At 39.1% G+C, this 20,312-nt stretch overlaps 1 protein-coding gene across 3 annotated transcripts in view; it reads left to right on the top strand.

The window, feature by feature from the left end:
* The window catches only part of dgkb (diacylglycerol kinase, beta), an 83,470-nt gene that overhangs the window by 13,943 nt on the left and 49,215 nt on the right, over nucleotides 1-20,312 (top strand). For 2 of the 3 annotated variants that reach the window (XM_071470800.1, XM_071470799.1), the window contains 7 exons: nucleotides 2,323-2,461; nucleotides 9,546-9,622; nucleotides 10,322-10,342; nucleotides 10,935-11,082; nucleotides 14,837-14,974; nucleotides 18,463-18,512; nucleotides 19,890-19,964. In XM_071470800.1, the coding sequence (XP_071326901.1) occupies nucleotides 2,392-2,461; nucleotides 9,546-9,622; nucleotides 10,322-10,342; nucleotides 10,935-11,082; nucleotides 14,837-14,974; nucleotides 18,463-18,512; nucleotides 19,890-19,964 (579 nt within the window). In that variant the 5' untranslated portion in view covers nucleotides 2,323-2,391. The remainder of the gene's footprint in view (nucleotides 1-2,322; nucleotides 2,462-9,545; nucleotides 9,623-10,321; nucleotides 10,343-10,934; nucleotides 11,083-14,836; nucleotides 14,975-18,462; nucleotides 18,513-19,889; nucleotides 19,965-20,312) is intronic. The other variant, XM_071470801.1, reaches the window with a different exon arrangement.

Genomic DNA, 20,312 nt, shown 5'->3' with positions numbered 1-20,312 from the left:
GGTATCACTGTGTTGACTAAGTGGAGATTGATGAGATAAATAAGAGGAGTCTCCATCAGCCCTTTTTTTTGCTGTGTGTGTGAAACATTAAATAAGACGTCTCTAGTTTAAGCTCCAGAGGCAGATCAAAGTTTATGCGAAGGAAGCTGATTCCCACACAGCCAGCGTGTTAACACAGCAACACTGGTGGCTGCACATTGTGTTGACTGTTGCTTTCCCTTTTAAGTGTGGTCTATATAATAATAATGATGCTCTATTAATAATTCATACAGGTTTTGTTTACGAAATCGCCTCCTTTTGCAGGGGTTCTTCAAGGTAAAATGTGGTGTCACAGGGGAATTTTCTGTACATGTATTTCATGCTAGGATACACACACACACACACACACACACACACACACACACACACACACACACACACACACACACACACACACACACTTGTATGAAGACATACATGGACTATTGACTTCCAAAACAAAATGAGACACAATTCATGCCTCACTAAATGCACATCAGTGTCTATTAGTTACACACATTCATATCTCCACATGAATGAACATCTACACCTGTTGATCCAGGATTTAGTTTCCACTAATTGGGGCAATTATACACAAACACACACACACATGTACAAATACACATACAAGCACCCACACCAATGCCTGAGTGACACCGACACAAACATGCAAACACATGCATATTCATTCTACACAAGCAAGAGGAAGAGCAAGGTCACATAAGTGACAGCAGAACCATGATGTTGTACTACACAGTGCAGCTTAACAATGACATACAATATATATTGTATGTGTTGAAATCTTAAATCAGCATGGCAGTACAAGATGTCAGCTGACACTTGGCTTTTATGAAATATCAAATACCAGCGAGGCACATTACCCATCATCTGATATGATGGAGGTTCCTCCTGAGTCACAGCTTCATAATACAAAGCTGTAAAACCTGACAAGAAATTATTATAATAATAATAATTTATTTATTTATTTTGCCTTTTTTTTTTATTCATATGATTTATGTTCTGTGTTTTTCCTTCTCCCAACTGCATCTTTCCCCCTTAAAACTGCTGTAAACTTTAAAATATTGTGTATACCATGGTGGTTTAAATGCTGTTTTAATAGCCCTCGGCAATTCGAGCAGAAACACCGACTGTTGCTAATTTACCTCCAATGAAACACTGGATATTGGACTCAGTTCAAAAATATAAGTACCAGCCTACAAAAGCCCATTTAGCTAGAACTTGATCCTGTTGTCCTCATAACAACCATTGAGGCTGATGCAAGGTTGTTAAAAAAAGCACCTCCAACGCAGTTTTGAATACCTGTAATGCCCAAATTAGGCTTTTTTTCTCTTCCACAGATATTTTATGATGCTTCACTGAACTGAGGTTAGAGAGATGTTTTTGTGTTGCAGTTTTTTTTTTCTTTTCAGAAATGCAATGCATATTTTATTTCTTATAATTTTGTAATACCCCTGTGGTCTGAATATACCAATTGTTGCAGAAGTGCAAACACTTTTAGACTTCAAAAACCAACAAGAAACTGGATGATGGGTAATATTTCCATTTTCCAGATGTTGCAATAACATTTTTAATTTGACTTATGTAGCTTAAGAGGGCATTGTGGGTTTAATTGTCATTGGAGCAATGTGTGACAGTTTATTAGAGAAATGAAGTAAATTTAAAAATGGTGGATAGAAATCTGGACATACAAATATAGGAACATGAACATAGGTCACCAAAGACGCAGAGTCCAGTGTCATTTGTTATGCTTCCTAAAATGTGTGCTAAACTTAAATGTTTCTGTTTATGAAATGTCTCCATCAGCATCTAATTATGATGGATTCTGTACTCTGGCTCGTGTTAAACAATTAATTTTCCATCCCATCCTGGCTGCCAAATGTCTGAAATGTCATGTCGTTGCACCAACTTTGACAGAAGAGGCTTAAAGGGATATTTTGGCTGTCACACTGCTGATTGTTGAGGTGACAGCTGCATAAAGAGAATCAGGGAGGCAAGAAAACAGAAATCTCACATGTCCAAAATGTCAGCGTCATAGGAAGTGAGACAAAATGATATTTCGATATATCAGTATGTATTGATAAATCTATTTCTGCCCTTTTACAATACAGTTGTTTGGCTTGGTTGCAGGCTCTCATTACAAACAAGCTTCTCCAGCTCTGTGTCAAGTCAACCACATAGCCGGTGCATTTAACCCGCTTGATTATTTTCACTGCCATTAAGTACAAAGAGATGTCTGCAGCTGTTAATGGGGCAGGTGATCTGATGCCTATTGTTGCTTTCTAGTGTGACGCTCCCGCTGTGTGTCGCTGCCCAGGGAATGATCTGCGGACGAAGAGACGAGGCTTGAACACAATGAGCAGCCAGGACAAATGGGTCACACTGACCCCAGCTGAATTCGCCCTGCTACAGGAATACACGCAGTGTGAGTAGGAGAGGTACTTTCTGTTTGTGTCTAATGGTGTATAAGGAGATAATTTTTTTTTGTTTGGTTTTTTTAGAGGCTTCTCTGTGTGAATAGTCATTTTCCAAGTGACATATCACACCCTCAGGCAGCGAAATAGGTGCTCATTCTCCAGTCAACAGTTGCTGCTAACATTGGAAAACTCATTTCTTTCTTAATCTTCAGCCTGTGCTTAACCTCAGGGATGTCTTTAACTAGGAACGGACTGTTTTGGCTCTGATCAAATGTGACAGACTTTGTGTGTTCATTATGTTGGCTAATAGGCCAACATGGCTAATATTTCTATGTTAAAGAAGCTATATATATATATATATATATATATATATATATATATATCCATTGTTGCATTTACAAGACAAGAGGTTATAATACATCCTTTGAGCAGCTCTACTTCTGGAAGGTACAGTGACTCAGTATCGGAAAGTGACAAGATGGGCTAACCAGGCCTGGGTTTGCTAGCAAGCATGCTAACTTTATACAAAGAAAAGAAGTGACAGAAATAGAAGCAAAAAAATGGTTGCTTTTGAAAGGAATGAAGTTTGATTATGAAATCACAATGTTTGACAGGTAGATTAATGGCTGTTAATGCTAATGCCTCTATGCAGCAGTAGCAACAGCAAAATTTCCAAATAGCTCCTTTAACAATCGATCAAATGATCACTGTTATGGTTTCACAGCCTGTTTACTGTTCAGCATCCTTATGAGCCCAAGCTGCACATCTAAACAGATGCAATCTGCCCACCTAGTTAGCAACTAGCTGAAGAAGAAAGTGGACCATTACCCGCCAGATATTTCCCCAAGGACTCATTTGAAACCAGACAGAGCTGTAAAGAAAGCAGATATGTTCTGTCTTAATTGGCAGCTGTTTGCTAACAGTTATATATGGTGATACCAGTGTTGTTGTTTACAACTTTTTGTGCTGCCCTAAAGTAGCCAAAATATAAATCAATGCAGTTTTTCCTCTCAATTGGCCTCTTACACAAGCAGGTATAATCGTAAGTTGCAGGTATGTTAAGAGCATATCGCTTTCACCAGTGCTCTTGTATTTTGGATTTTCTCTCCGGTATGAATGACAACCACAAAGTCAGTCCAGGCCCATCATACATTATATTTATATATTTTTATATATATATATATATATATATATATTGATAGTCTCCCTTTCTCCACACGGGCAAAAAACATCATGATTTATCAATTATAATGTTGGAAATCAAAATAAATTTTAAGGTAAACATTTTACTGGTTTGTTATTGGTGTGACATCTCACATAAATCAGTGTAGTTGATGCATAAATCCTCACACTCATCAGCTTCAGGGTATTTATGCAGGTCGGTGTCTGGGTGAACGTCCTCCATTATAACATTTGACAGTGAAACATTACCTACTGTTCTTTCATTCCTCCCTGTGGCCATGGCTGTGAGACTGATACAGCTGTGGTGATGTTTTCAGTATTCTTCAGGACCTGTAATACCACAGTCCAAACTATTATGAAAAAAAAAGTACTGAACTAATATGCAAACAGCATACACCAGTATGGTAACATTGGCATTGGTGCAGGTCTGCGGTCTCCGAGTGCCCTTCTAGCTGTGAAACAGGAAAAGTTGTCACAGTTTTTTTACCATAAAAGATATTTTTGTAGGATAAAAGACGTTAGATTAGATTAGACATGTACTGTAGCTACGCTTCTTTTACTGGATTCTCTCTGTTAGGTTCTTTTGCCCTTGTACCAGTTGTCAGGGTGTTTTGTTATTATGTTCTCATAACTTTGTCACTGTTGGGACAAATAAACAGCACAATGTAGTTTATATTCCTTGAAAACATGAAATAGGATAATAGGAAATATTAAGATAATAAGAAAACTGCTACCAGTTTGATCTGTGTGTGTTCACTGTTGATATACTGTAGGTTCATTACATGTTTAGCATATCTTATCACAGAATGGAAGTAGGGGAGAAATACTAGCATAACAACATCAAAGGTATCTTTTAACAACTCTAAAGCAGTTATATTTTGGCTGTACAAGTGGTTTCTTGTATTGAGGTAAAGCTTTAATTACAGATCAGCCACCGCTGGGCACAGTGACTCCAGAGGTCCTGTCGTCATCATGAGGTTTCCACCTTCAAATGTTTGGATGTATTGGTGGTTAGCTTGTTTGCTTACAAGCTAAAACAAGGAAATAAGACAATTTGGGAGGTGTAAGGAGGTGAATTTCTTTCTGTTGGTGAAGGTTGGTTGCTTGTGTGAAGCTAATTGGCTAAACACATCTTAGACCTGTCTCTCTACAGAATACACTGAGATGAAATTCAATATCTTCTCATCCAAGTACGTTCTGGTCCTAGTTTCACAAAGGTATTTTAGACTGCTCTGTAGTGTTAGACCAGTTTTAATTTTGCTCATAGATTAGTTGAATACAAGTCAGACTGTTGCACAAAAACAACAGCTGTGTTCCAGTTCAGGACCCGGTTGGAGAACCCTTCGTAGCCTCGCCGTCATAGGCCGCAAAGCCCGAACCAAAATGAGTTGGTCTGGCCTACGGAGGAGCCCCTGAACTGGGACACAGCTAAAGACTGATCACGCCTAGGACCAATGTTACCATGGTAACAATCAATGGCACCTGCACTGACCAGTAGCACCAAAAAACAGGAAAACATGGCTCATAGTTTATGGTTTGTTAACATTGTTATGGAGAGAGCAATGAAAAGGGAAAGAGTTTTTAGAGATGCAGCATTTTTATTTATTTATTTATTTTTTCCAAATCTGATTTTTCTTTTTACTCTTACTCTCTTCACTAAAAGTAAAATGTCCTTGCAACTGTTGAATTCCTCCAAAAGACAAACCTTTTTCTGCTGGAGTAAATGGAGCTGAATGGTTGGATGCGGTTCCTCGGTTAGCCATTTTTTTTTATTTTGAAAAAAGTTTTAATCTACCCAGAATGCATTGTACCCTAGTTCAGCTTAAGATAGTCAAGAACTAAAGTGCTTTGTGCAACGGGTGAAGTTAGAGGTCTGTCTGAAGTCTGACTTTTTGTTATATCTAAGCTATAGTGAAAGTTTGACGTTATGAAACCAGCCCCTGGGTAAGAAAGCAAAACAATGTCCAAAATGTCGTCTCCTCATTACCTTGTGTCTGTGTTGCGTCTATGCAGTTTCCCCCAGTTCACTAAAATGTTTTGACTTGAGGTAAATTTTCACTTCATCACTTCGACCTGTTGAAAAAGTTTGCATGAGTCAGATTTCTGCTTTCATATCTTCGGTCATCCTCCTCACACATGAAGACAAATGTGCAATTCACGGTCAAGTCCCCTGCACACCGAGACACACACAAACACAAATTCTCTCTGATAGCATCAAACCACGGAGTTAACAATAACAAGAGTGTTCCTGTGTCTGCTATAAACCGCAGCGCAATTCAATTCACTGTGGTTAATCTCGAACATCCCTCCTTCTAATGATAAAATTTTGACGTTGTAATCGCCGGCTGCACGCCCGCTCGTCCTGCTGATGCAGGAAGCTCAAGCTGCTCAAGCATTTAATCTGTGTGCTGCCGTTTCAGCTCTGAATGATTCATTCGCAAAACCCGACAAATGGCTCCCCTGCTCACCAGACTGTGCTCTGGATGCCTGGAGTTTATGTTACACTCCAAGATGTTGACACATTTCATCATTTGAAACGGTACCAGGGACGGAAAATATGACGATACCTGGCAGGCTAACTGCAGGATGCTGTGCACCACCCACACATAGTTCTGGACCGGCTCTGGACGCCAGTAAATCGTTCGAAGGAAGACAAACGATAAAACTAACTGTGGACAAGAAATAGAGTCATTCGTTGTCCAACTTTTTTTAAGAGTGCTTTTTGTGACAGCTGTCCTTGTACGATAGCAGAGTGGGTGCACATTGTTGAATATGTTTCAGCTATTTTTAGAGCAAAAACATGACATCTTAAAGCCATTTCAGCCTTTGTCTCTTTTATTTGCTATTCAGAACACTGAGTATGAATCTCAATAATTAATGCTTTTCACCCAGGATCTCTCGCACCAGTGTTTCACTTGGTAATGACATTTCTTCCTTTAATTGCTCTGTGCCTGGTGCCAACATTGTTCCTTACTCTGAGGGACTCCCTTGCTCTTTCCTGGCGGATGCTGCACTCGAGAGTCAGTTGGGCTCTGGTTGTTGTTTCCATGTTTTGCAAATATTTGCTTTGTGGGTGGCCAAGCGAGAACATGTTTCAGCGACGTGAGCTTGAAATGAAAATTGTGTGGGAATAAAGAGCAAGAGAGCGTAATGAAAAAAAGCAAAGCAGCGAGAGAAAACTAAGGAGACTTACTGTGTGTGTGCGTGTGCATGTGTGCGTGCAGGCATGTGTGCATGCTAGACAGATTTGGATAATCATGTTTCAATGAGCTCTGGGCGACTCTTTGTGCACTGTGCAGCTACAGGTTATAAAATATCCTATTCTCTGAGCCGCAACAATGGGCATCACATCGCCTCACCTTCCCTCCTCATCTCTCCCTCCTCCCGTCCCCACTTCATTTCCCCCTTCCTTCTCATTAAAGTGAGCAGCACACACTTTTATAACATTTTAATAGCTGTGCACCAAGTCGGGCACCTAAGATCTGACTCACAACAATTAGAGGTTGTCTTTATGTGATATAATTGCTGGTGTGCGTAGTGTTGCACAGTTCTGCCTCAGAGAAGGAGAACCTTTACCTTTCAAGGTAAAAAAACAAAACAAAAAACATTTTCAATGTGTTTATAAACCTAAAAACATGAAATGAGATTCGCATCTGATTACTGTGTGCCACACAATGGTTAAATCATTAGCCTGATTGAGAAAATACATTCAGCAGTGCCTGCTGAATGTGACAGGCAATGAGTGTATACATAATCACTGTGCTCCATAATGGTTTTGTGTGGATGGTGTGCTGCTAAAGATGGTCAGTAATGATGACACACACTCAGTCCAGTGTGAAGCATTTATTTCTAGACAAATGCATCATGACAAAAACAAAGATCCAAAGCCATTAGTGCAGGAGGCGACAAAATGAAACAACAAACACGGCGCTGTATAAAGGAGTTCAAATGCACATCTAAATAGATGGAGAATATCATCCATTATTCATTTTTTAATACTTACATTTTCTGTGACATTTTCTCATGCTCATGTATTTTAACTAACTGAACGAGTGGCAGAAAGATCTGTGTAAGCTGTGATATTTTGGCTTGTAAATCTGATTAAAACCAAAGGCTAATGAATTAATGTAATCATGCACAACACATACTGTAGAATTTCTGATACACCTTAACCAGCTTTCGCAGTTTTTGACAAGAGAAATCGAGCAACACACTCTCAGTCCTTACCTGCCAGGCTGAACTCCCAACACACCTGCTGATTATCAATCAGTGACGTGCTGAGCTTTACCTCAGGGTTTCTGGCTGCTCCATAATGGCAGGTGGGAGTTTTTATTCTAAAAACGATTCTCAGAACTGCTCGAGAAACTGACATAATTCTATCAGTGAGAGGAACCAAAAGTCCACCTTTCTTTTTCTTGGGCCTGATCAAACCTGTTAGGAGTTAGGAGACAAGGTAGCTAATATGAGGCACCGACTTAAACAAGCATCTTAATGTAATTTGTGATGAGCAGGGATTGGCTTATACTTAGAGATGAACCAGGCCCTCCAGTGATAAAATGGTGCTTCTAATTAACTTCAGTAACATTAGAACCTGGTATCTGTGGCGCAGCAAATTGATTTAGCAGTAGGGCTCATAAACGCTCTGCTGCACGCAGTAATTATCACAGCAACTCTGTTCAAGTTATTTTTGTCTGTGACACTCTTGAAACAAGTAAAAACAAAACACACCAATGCAGTCGCATAATTTCAGCCTCTTTCTAACACAAATTAATATGTTGTCTACATTTGTTCTACAGCACTTTTGCTTTAAATAGCACTAGTTAGATAGATCTTGAATTACATGCATTTTTTGTATTTTATATGTTTTGATCTTTATTGTGTCTTTAGTGGAGTTGGTGCAAACCAAAAACAGCTAAACACACTCGGACTTATATTTGTAAGTCGGCCAGAAACCTGACCACAAATAAATGCTGGTGCTAATGTATCTGGCGGATACGTAAGGCTACTGTTTGCTAACAAGTTCACTATATAAACTTAAAATATGATAATATTATAAAATATTTATAAATGTAGTTGTGTTTGCTGGCGGTTTCTGTTGTGGTCAAACAGAGAATAATGTAATGCAGGTTTAAATGCAGTTTAACTTTGCTAACCTGAGGTCGAAACTAAAACTAGCTTAGCTAGCTGTTGCCCTTTCAGAATAATTGATGCCATGTTCATGGCATTGGTAATTTTACTGTGTGTCTTTAAAGGTCAACATTTTGAAAAAAAAAAAAAACTTTTTTGAGGATTGATGTCACACTCATACCTGCATGATCAGGATGAGGTTAGTGTAGGTTGACATAAAGACGAGAATATGATGATCAACACCTCTAAAGCTCACTATATAAACAAATATCTCTTCAATTCAACCTGTACATAAACAAAAAATATAAAAATGTCAAATATTAGGAGAATCCCCCTCTCATCTGGAACGGTTTCTTGACGAACAACAGTTTATCCTTCTGCCCAGTACTTATGTGCAGTGTCTCCGGCTTCAGTGCAGGTTTCCAGATACAGTCTGTCGATTTGGTTTCTATAGAGGCACAATAATAACAAACCTGGTATCCTCAGTAAGACTCTGGGAAGCATATAGGCCTAGCTGTGGTTCATCAGCACATACGTACAGGCTACTTTTTCACAGCTCCAACTTGAATGGGAGGGTGCAAGAATATCATTTGCAGTAACAAGATGCATTTGTTGTTAAATCCTTATTGTCTCCACACTTAGCATTGCTTGCTGGGTACAGTATTGTAGATGAATGTTTAATATCAATACTCACTGGAAGAGGAAGCCAGGTTTTTGAAATGTTAACAGCAGAACACAACACAGAAATACAGTAGCTAACGTGTCCTCACTGTTTTTGCTCAGACTCAACCAAGAAGCTGAAGGATGTGCTGCAGGAGTTCCATGGAGATGGTGTGTTGGCTAAATACAATCCAGAGGAGGTATGTTCAGTTTATACTGTAACAGACAGTCTAAAGCCTGCTTAATCCAGCTGTGCTAACAGTCTTCATACAGACCTGTTATCTGCATAATGACAAAAATTGAACAGTGGTTGTCTCTGGAGGAATGGTTGCTGTCTTTGTTGCTTTGCTTTTCTTTTGTACGAATGAAAAAAATCTGCCATAAATAGAGTTTGATTTTAAACACAGCACTGCAGACAATTAAACATAAAATGATTTGGAGGTAATAGTATTTAGCAGAGCAGTTTGACAGATGTTGCACTCTGCTTCATTCACACTTTTTCTAAAATATTTAAATAAATAAATACATACAGCTGAACTGTGAGCTGCCATATTAGCATGAAAAAAATGTTTAAAAAAACCTACACCCCTGCAGCTGAAAAGTTTATTCAGATATGTCACCATAATAAAAGTATTTCAAGGCTTGAATTTTGTATTCAGCTTTGACAGTTGCTGGGTAAAAGTGATGAGGTGTGGAGAATAATTGTGTTTTTCACTACATACAATAGTTTTCACTACACTGACTCACAGGTGCACTATTTTCTATCCATTATTCATATCACAAATATCATGTCTTTGTTGTGCCTTTTTGGACATTTAGCACATTTTGAATTCAATAACTGCATGATGCATCCTTGAACATATTGGGTTTCTTTCCTTCTAAACTGCTGCGGGTTATAGAAGCAGGAAATCCTCACCCAGGTAACTGCTCTCTTTTCTTCTCTCTCATTTATTGTTGGTGTGTTTTGGTGAGTGCTCATGTAGAGAAGTTCCACCGTCAGTCTGCAGTGGAGAAATAATAAAAAATATTTTTGGCTGGAAACAAAATTGAAGGAATTTCTAAAGGGCACACAGCCACTTGCAGGAAAATATTACTCATCTGAAGTGTCTTAATTGAACTGGTAGTAAGTGTCTTCACAAGCAAAATGTAGCACAGTGCACGACAACATACAGGTCCACGTTTGTGTCAGTCCACACATGACAGCTCATTGATTGAGTCAAACCAACCAAACAGTCAAAAGGATGGAAATAAGCTAAAACCTTCATGCTAGAAAAAAGGAGAGTAATAAAGACCACAGTACATGCAAAGCTACAAGCTGCAGAAACTACTCTAAAATAAGTCTTCACCGCCCACAGCCCAAACAACAGTTCAGAAATCTTTCAGTGCAGAAATCACAGAAAAACATACTCCCTCTACATTGAAAATCATCTGTATTTTCTTGAAGCCTTTCAGGCAACCACTGCAGCTTCACCGAACAACATATTCTATTCCTGTCTCGTTATTTTTTTTTAGGAGATTGACTTTGAGGGCTTTAAGGTCTTCATGCAGACGTTCCTGGAGAGCGAACTCCCTGAAGAGTTCTGTCAACACCTCTTCATGTCGTTTAGCAACAAGGGGCCCAAACCCAGCCCGTCATGTTCGGACAAACCCAAAGTCTCTGGTAAGTGAAGGAATGAAATCTCTAACCCCACAAACCCTCAACTCATCAACACAGCATGTTGGTGTTTTGTAGATACTGATACATATGTGTGAAACTACGACGTGCAGCCACTTTGTCACTTATTCTCTGCCCTCACAGCATTTCTTCAGTGACACGTTCTTGTCTGTTTTTAAGATGAGCCATTTTACTCTGCAATTTCCAGAAGCATTTAGAGCTTCATTTTATCGCTGTGTTAAAGCAGCTTCATCTCTCTCCTTTGTGCCGTCAAACAGTCTAATGGATTTCCTGCCAAGTCGAGCCCAGTGGAGCACAACGTAAATTGTTGTGTAGAAGCTGCCAACTGTCTTGGCAATAGTCTTGTTTGTTTACAGGATTTATACTAATATCTCATTCTCATGTGGTAATGACTGACTGATAGTAAAATGACACTAGTAACACGTCAGGACATCGTAGGTTCAGCCAGGATTCCCCTGCACTGGGACTTGGCTTCCTACCACCTCATTCAAAATAGTTAACTGACCTCTACTCTAAAGTTTTGGACGTTTATGAAACAGCAAGGCCCCAGCAACCCGTTACACCTTGTCCAATGTCCGTTGTCATGTCACAAGTGTCCTGAGCTGTATTGCTGATGACTTCAAAAATAGGAAACAAGCAAGGCCTGAAAACAAGATTATCACATCCCACAGCTGAGGGAAAAAAAAAACCTCAAAGACACAAAACCATAGGGCTGGGTATTACCACTGACTTCCCGAACTGATTTCTGATTCACAAGGTCCTGATTTGATTCAATTCGAATCAATATCTTTGTATTTAGAAATATTTACAATACCAATTCTGCTCAGACATGAATGAGATTCTCAGAGAACTAATTCTGTAAATTGTGTCTATAACCTGGTGAATTATTAAAAATATTGATGTTTACATTAAGAATGAGCCCCAAAGCAGTTACATTAATGCACTTTTTAATTTAACCTGACCAACAGTTTAGACACAAGGCTTCTTTTTTGCACATCTTGCATATGTCTTCACTTTTGTCCAGCGCTTTGTTGTCTTCATGATTTTTAAATCTGAAACGCAACCACACATCTGCCTTAAGACTTTAGTGGAGCTGGGTCTGCCGTGTATTTGTCTCTAATGTTTATATCGATTTGAATCAGAGAACAGATTTTTTTAACCAATCCAGCCCTATTAAAACTACAGCAAATGTCATCACTCAGATATTGCAATGTTGTATGTGTACTGTATGTAGCATCATCTAAGGAGCCCAGGCCTTCATAACTGTGAGACGTTCACTGACAGTTTATCAATAGCTTCAACAAATTACAAGGACAAGGTTTCTTGCCATTACAAGCATCATTTGTAGCCTTTGCTCACAAGCAGCTGATAGCTGCTGCAGACTTAATGAGCAACAGCTGAACATGAACTGTAGACTGTAAACAAGCTGTAGTTATGAATAGATGTTGATGCAGTGGTTGAAATAATGAAACAGCCTTTGTATTTTTGTTTTGCCTGCATTCTAAAGCAGAGGTTGTTCTGTCATCGAACAGCAGAATCAAAAGAGTGTATTATGGAATAAAGCAATGTTCCCCAGCTGCTGGTGGCATTAAGTAGCTGCAGGTGGAGAATTGAGCTGTACAAAAGCACATTTACAGTAAAACCTGATGTCCTTAAAACTGTAAACTCTGTTCCCCCAAGTTTACCCACCTTGGCACAGCCTTAGCCCTAATGATTTCACAACAGGCTAAAAGCTCCAAAGTCTAAAGAGTAAATAAATACACAGCTAAATCAACTACACTGCTTTACTTGATCTTTCTTTTACGCAGCAGTTTCGTCAATACTTAATGCACAAAGTTTTCCCTGTGCAGCCTACAGTAGGTAAGTTTGTTGATTGGCCCTCATTGATCCAGCTCTGTGGACTATAAGCCCTCTCACCACACCTGTGGCATATCCAAGTACAGGTAAGGGAGCTAACAAGTCCCATCAGCCATTAACTGCTGCTGTCTGCAAACAGGAGCCTGTTTTCTTATAACATTATTAAAGGGTATATTTTCCCATGCAAGTACTTTTTGAAGCAAACAGCATAATTAACTTGTTTAAAGTACAGTTTATGGCTGATGCAGCTGGATCTATACACTGACTTTATAAATAAATAGCTCTTTGGTGAGAGGACTGAAGAAGAATAATAGCAGATTTATTAATGTGCCTTCAGTATAAGGCAGGGTTTTCATAAGCGTGCTGGCTTCAGCCATCTAACCACTCAGTTTCTGAAATAGTTTTACTCCATATCATTATCATAGATGTTTGGCCAATCTTGATCATCCATCCATCCATCCATCCATGCACTTTCCACTGCTTATACAAGTCTAAATTACATCCTGGCCATATACTCCAGCTCTTAAGGGATCTTGAGGTGTGTCTTGGCCAGGTTGGATATATATATATATATATATATATATATATATATATATATATATATATATATATATATATATATATATATATATATATATATATATATATATATATATCCTTCCAGCATGTTCTGGGTCTGCCAAGGTTCTCCTCCCGCTGGGACATGCTCTGTATATCTCCACAGGGAAGCTTTCAAGAGGCATCTGAGTCAGACGTCTTAGCCACTTCAACTGACTTCTATCAAAGCAAAGTGGTTCTCCGAGCTCCCTCTGGATGCCTGAGCTCTATAAACCTATCGCTATGGGTCGTCTCAGCCACCATGTGAGGGAAACTCATTTTGGATGCTTGTATCTGTAATTTCATTTTGGTCATTACCTAAAGCTCATGACCATATGTGAAAGAAAGTAGACTGACTCATAAATGGAGAGTTGTGCATCCAGTCTCAGCTCCTTCTCCTCCAGGACAGTCCTGCACATGATGGCGCTGTGGCATCAGTAATCATGATCTTTGTCTTTACCTTTGCTGGCGACAACCACAGCCAGAGACTGATGTTTTTCATGTTGTCGGTTCGTCCCATTCTCATGAACACAATATCTCAGTAATACCTTGAGGAAATGTTTTCAAATTCACTTGGACTCAAGGATGAACTGATTAGAATTTGGTTGTCAAAGGCCAAGGTCACGTCTTGTTTTTGTGAATGCACAAATTCATACACTAATTATACCACAATTTAACTCAAATGTCTATAAGGATGTGACGTCATAATGTTCTGTAAAAACTCATCTCGCAATTATTCAGTGCTGTAACTCAGGAGATTGTGACTTTATTTCCTGCAACTCGACTGGTTGACAGAGACATACAACCACGATGCGGTAATTCTAGTTTATTTAATATTCTAGCATGCTAATGTAGGCTAATTTTTTAGCATGCCATTGAAGTGCTACCTTTGTTTTATAATGTGAAAATACAATACTGCATTTAGCAGTGCCACTGAAAACCCTATATGTAGGCTATAAGCAGTATGTTGGCTGGTTGTATCAGTGAGTGTTAATGACTAATCATCATGTATTTCTCTTCACCCTTAATCATCAAACCCAATGAGATAAGGTTGAAATATTCTGGTGTCACTGTTTAATCCATAATCACTTGAAGAACACAGCCCTGCCCCCAAACCAAAACAAAACCTTTGACAGGGCTAAAACTGGTCTATCTATTGGATGAGCTGGACACCACCCACCATTGATTGATTGGACTCTGACTGTCAGTCATCCTAACCCAGTAGGTTAGTGGGCCAGGGATAGATGCATTATGGAGGATGTTTTGACCTTTCATCTCCCTACAGGGTTGAAGCTGATCAAAGGCAGCTCGACCCCTCTGAAGACGCCCACGCTGCCCAGGCCTCTGGACTCGGTGCAGCTGAAGGACATCGTGTGTTACCTGTCGTTGCTGGAGGGCGGGCGTCCCGAGGACAAGCTCGAGTGTGAGTTCCATCCCGTGTCTCATGATTGTTTGGTTCTTCTATTGATATGCAGCAAGCATCGGAGGTACAATGATGTGCAGACAGTGAGGAAGCCCTGAGGCTAGATAGATACACAAGCCAGACAACTGAGCTACAGGGAACAGAACGAACGTCACAGTTAAACTTCATTGGGTGGAAAGCAATTTTTCAGGCTACATAAGGTCAGACTGAAGCCCAGTGAAAAAGACAAATGATAAAAGACGACAAAGCTAAAACCATGATTTCTTGTCCCGCTGCTTTGTGGGAAAATGCAACATCAAGCCACACTAAGTAGCAAATTTAAAAACAGGTGGATGGAAACCCTCAGTTAGAACAGTTTGTTTGATGTGATTCCTGCAGCGGACAGCAAATCAGAAACAAGTACTTTCCTTGGCCATGACATAGCATGCATGTAGCATGTAGCTAACAAAATTGAGCTTTGTGTATTACAAGATGTGGCTAATGCTGTGAATTCATGTCGAGGTAATAAAGAATATTATATGATCTGACTGCTGAATATTTACAATGACCACCTCATGTTACACTTTAGCTCGCATCGGTTTTAATCTGTTTTTATATCTCCCCTACTTCTTGCTAAAGCCTTTGAATCTTTAGCTGTGGCCACAAATGAATGAAACAGCCTGTGTGAAAAAACACAAAGTATTTTTCCAGGTGCTGAGTCCAGAAAACCGTGTCTGTGAATTACATCTCCCAAAGACTCAGCACTGTAAAATGCTCCTGTCAAAATTTCCTCTTTGTCACACGAAGAAACGTTGGGAAGATCGGCTCCAGAGGAATGAAAGCACAGAAATGCATGAAAAGTCAATTAATCTTATTAATTTATTGTCTCTGTTGACCTTAGTTCTTCACTCTGGTGAATTATGCGCTTTCAGCTCCGCCCACTGATATTTAACTCAACCAGTGATATTGTTTCTGTGACTATTTTCTCATAAATGCTCATTGAAACACATTCCTGTTAACATGACATGAAGGCATTAACTTAAACAAGCACAGATATACAGCATGTTCATAATATCCCTTTTTTTTTTCACCCAACATATTTGGTTTAATATAAGCCAGGCAACAGATGGTACAGATGCCTGCGTTGATTTAAACTGTCCTATTGACATTTATTTGCCGTCCAAATATTTCCCTCTTTCTGTGTCTCTCTGTCCCTTCTTCCCGTCATTATTGGAGTGAGTCAGGAGTTTTCTCTGGTGCATTTAGTGATTAAAAAACACCTTCAGTCAAACTCTTTCTTTCTTGTTGTGTTGCTCTTCCCCTCTGGTGAAAATAATAATTGAAATAAGCTCTTTCAGCGCACAATCAAAGTTATTTTCCCTTATGTGTTCTCCGTCTGGATGTGATACTCTTCATTTATTATCAAATGAAATTCAGTTTATTTAACTGTTTCTACTCTGTTTCTGCCTCATGTAATCTGTGATGGGATGTTTGATGCCGCGTGTTTGCAGTTTACTGACACATCTTCCCACGTCTCTTAATTGCCTCTATCACATCATTTATTCACAAGGTTACACTGCTTAATTGGACATCAGAGTTTGTTTTTTTTTTTATGTTGCGGTAATTCTCATCCAGCTGCTGAATTATTGAGTGGAGTTGCACTCATTAAATGTAGGGATGACTAAATAATTCAGCTGATGGTGTCTGTGTGTGTGTGTGTGTGTGTTTGTGTGTGTGTGTGTGTGTGTGTGTGTGTTTATGTGTGTTTGAGAGAAATAGAGAGAGACACATCATGGATTTATGTCTTCCTGAACACACACTCTCCCTGCATCCCTGTCTCCCTCCTCTGTGGTCCACACTGACGTTGTCTCTGTAGTGGATGCCTCCACCTGCTGGTGGGTTTGAGAAATGCTCAAAAGATTTCAGAGTCTGAAACAAGCAAGTTCTTACAGCCATCTGCACTGAAAAGAAACACGTCTCAACAAGTGAGTTAGTTTCAGATTCAACCAACAGTAGTTTTTTATCTCAAAAAAAAAAAAGCAAATGTCTGGCAATGGGGTGAAATAGTGAGAAATGCTCAGGTATTTTCTTGAAATGAGCAAAAAACACAAAACACTATCAGGCAGCATCAAGCCCAAGATTCAAGGTAATGATTTAAATATAATGTTTTGTTTTATAAACAAGGAATAAAATCTCTTTTTAAAAAAAAAAAAAAAAAAATTAATTCAATAATGTCTTAACTATAAGCAACTTTATTAAAAAACAGCTTTAACACAACTGGGGAAGATGATATGTTAGTGTTAAGCAGCCATTGCTAATGTTTCAACAGAGCTGTCTTTTCAGGTATAAGGTATAAAATATAAAGTTTACAAAAGTTTTTGAAACTCTTATAAATGAAGTTAAGCATTTAGTTTAAAACTGTATTAAGAAAGACTAAAGACAGAAAATCCTCATGGTAAAACAGAGTGGGCCATCACACAGTGAACATTATAACTTTAACCCAAAAAGACTGAATCTTTCACACTTTTGTTAAAACATATTGTGTTACATTTAGCAGTTTTTATTAATACACTGTGCTATATTACCTTAATAGTAATGTGTATGAGCATTTGACTGTCTAAATAAAACATTAAACTTCTAATGCCTGGAACTACTTTAAGACTTTGGTTTACTTAAATTCAGTTCAATTCAGTACAACTTTATTTATCCCTTCAAGGACAATTGTGTGTCTTGTATCTTAGTTTTAAGAGATTTAGGTGAGTGCGAGAGTTTTTCCTTCCTTCTCAGAGACTTTGCTGTTCAGCTTATTTGCACTGCAGACAGAGCTTAACAACAACTCTCATCATCTTTTACACTTTATTGCCTTTTTGGGGCCTCTTTGGGTGACCGCAGTCACCTTCTCGTAACACCATCGACCTCCATCCAACACCAGACGCCGGCATCACTTCCCCCTCCCTTTGCGTCAAAAGGTCACAGTCTCTCAGGAAACTGGCAATTAGCTCCTCGTTAGTGGCCTGAAGAACGGCCATCTGACGTCAACTCCTTATGATGTCAGCAGCCACCCTCTGCTGCTACCCCACCCCCACCCTCACGCCGGGGGTGGAGGTGGGGTACTGCCGGGTTAGAGCACTTCTAAGTATAGCCTTTAGTATGGAAATGATCTGCAGCCAGGTCATGTTGCTGTTGTAGTCACGACTCTGTAACGCTCAGACTCTGGGGGGGTGTTTTACGCATCGCTGTGACGTTAGGCAGCTCCCACATCACAGCTGTGATTGGCTGCTCCCTGTTTCCATGGTGACACTTTTGAGTGGTAACTGGAGGACGCTTAAAGTTGCAGCATTGAGATGCGTACATCTACTGGGACGCTGGTTTTGCTTCCCATTTGCATGCAGTGAAGTACACAGTGACATTCACACAGAAACAATGTTGAAACGTTCACCTCAGAGGTCGAGGGGAGAGAGTGCGGGGTGGTCATACTGTAGCCTGACGCTGTGTTTTTGTCTCCACAGTTATGTTTCGTCTCTATGACACAGATGGAAATGGGTCTCTGGACAGCTCGGTAAATATTTCTCCCCTACAGTTAACAATTATTTTCATTAGGAATTAATCAGTGAATGTCAGAAAACAGAGAAAAATGCCTGTCACACTTTCAAAGGCATTTGTTTTAAGACAAACAAATGCCTCGTTAATGCTTTTGCTTCAAAAAGTATTTAAAGGATTAAATTTGAGATTATTTTTCCGTCACTCAGTCAACGATTCTTCTCAGCTCTGTGTTTGAGCACTTGCATTAGGCACATTGTAGATGTTTGATGTTGACATTATGAAACTGATTTGATAACTTTGAGTGTTTTCATTGTTTATTTTATACGTCCCCTCAGCTATAGGAATACAGCAGGGAAATATTGTAGAGAAATATTACATGAATATATATTCATCAAAGCCTGACTACATATATTTAATGCATGTAGATATACAAATTTTACCATGGCTATTTCATATATTTTATAAACCTATATCTTCACATATCCAAAGAATGTGTATATGTGATGATAATATATTTGATATATATCAACATCACTCTCTCACTCAACCTCTGTCTCTATCTTTCTCTCACCTACCTACTGTATTTTATGAGTAAATATTGCAAAATATACAATCTGTGTATTACTTTTAGTGTTAAGATACTACACGAATTGTATATTTTGCATTTCATACACTTGTACCATATGTTAAGGCTTAACATATGGTATGAGTATGTGACAGGGTGAAAGAAAGAAAAGAAGAATGAAATTGAGCAAACCAGGAAGAGGATAAAGGTGGGGCATGGGTGTATTTATGAATGAACGAGCACCAGTGTTTATGTGTATATGTATAGAAAGTGCGTAGGAGGGAGTGGGGTGTTGGAATTAAAGGGTTAGCAGGCAGAGGGCAAGGGTGGGGTGGGTGGAGGGGGTTTTGTAATGTATCCCGTTATTAGTCATCCCCCACCCACTGCTGGCTGGCAGAGGCAGAGAGCATACAAAACAGCACCGATATTAATTCAGTGTGAGCCAAATTGTACAAGATACTTAGTCATTTTTTAAAAGTGTGAACTCTTGATTTGCTCTTATTGATACTCAGCATAAACTGAGAGTGCATCATAGTGATTCATTCTGCCACTAGATAATAATGTCAACCCCCCCCCTCTGCCCCCCAAAAAAGCAACCATTGTAATTAAACCATCAGCTTCGGAGCTCTTCCCACGCTGCTTTTGTTTTCCACCGTGCAACTCTTCTGTGCAGAAGAATGACATTTCCCAACCTGCTATTACTCGCTCTTTATCCGTCTATTCACGCCAAAGACATTTAGTGACATCAACTTGTAAGGCTGCAATATACAGAAAGGTAAATACAGTATTTTTGTGCCTGTGTAATGACTGTCTGTGGTCTCACCGCAGGAGCTGGAGCACATTATCTCCCAGATGATGCATGTAGCCGAGTACCTGGAGTGGGACGTGACTGAGCTGAAACCAGTGAGAGCCAGACATTTGATCAATTAACAAAAATCAATAATATTATGAGTCTGAATTTAATATTCTGTGAAATAAAACTCTAGGCCACAGTTCTTCAGCTTTCTGAGAGCTGAAATCTTCTTTATTTTGACACGAAATAAGGATTTTTGTTTTCCTTTGTAGGGTATGGGGGCCTAAAAGTGACACAAGAAATAAATTAATAAAAATAAATAAATAAAAAGATAAAAAAGATTAGCATGATAAATTAAAAATAGATAGATTTTTTTTGCCAAATTAATAAATAGATAAATTCATGGTTAAAAAATAAATAAATAAGCACAGGAAATTATCTTTCTGTGTATATTGTTT

Source organism: Trachinotus anak, unplaced genomic scaffold (genome assembly GCF_046630095.1).
Source record: "Trachinotus anak isolate AG129_WGS33_773 ecotype Australia unplaced genomic scaffold, CSIRO_AGI_Tana_v1 ptg000032l, whole genome shotgun sequence".
Lineage (NCBI taxonomy): Eukaryota > Metazoa > Chordata > Actinopteri > Carangiformes > Carangidae > Trachinotus > Trachinotus anak.
This window is presented reverse-complemented; position numbering and strand designations above follow the sequence as displayed.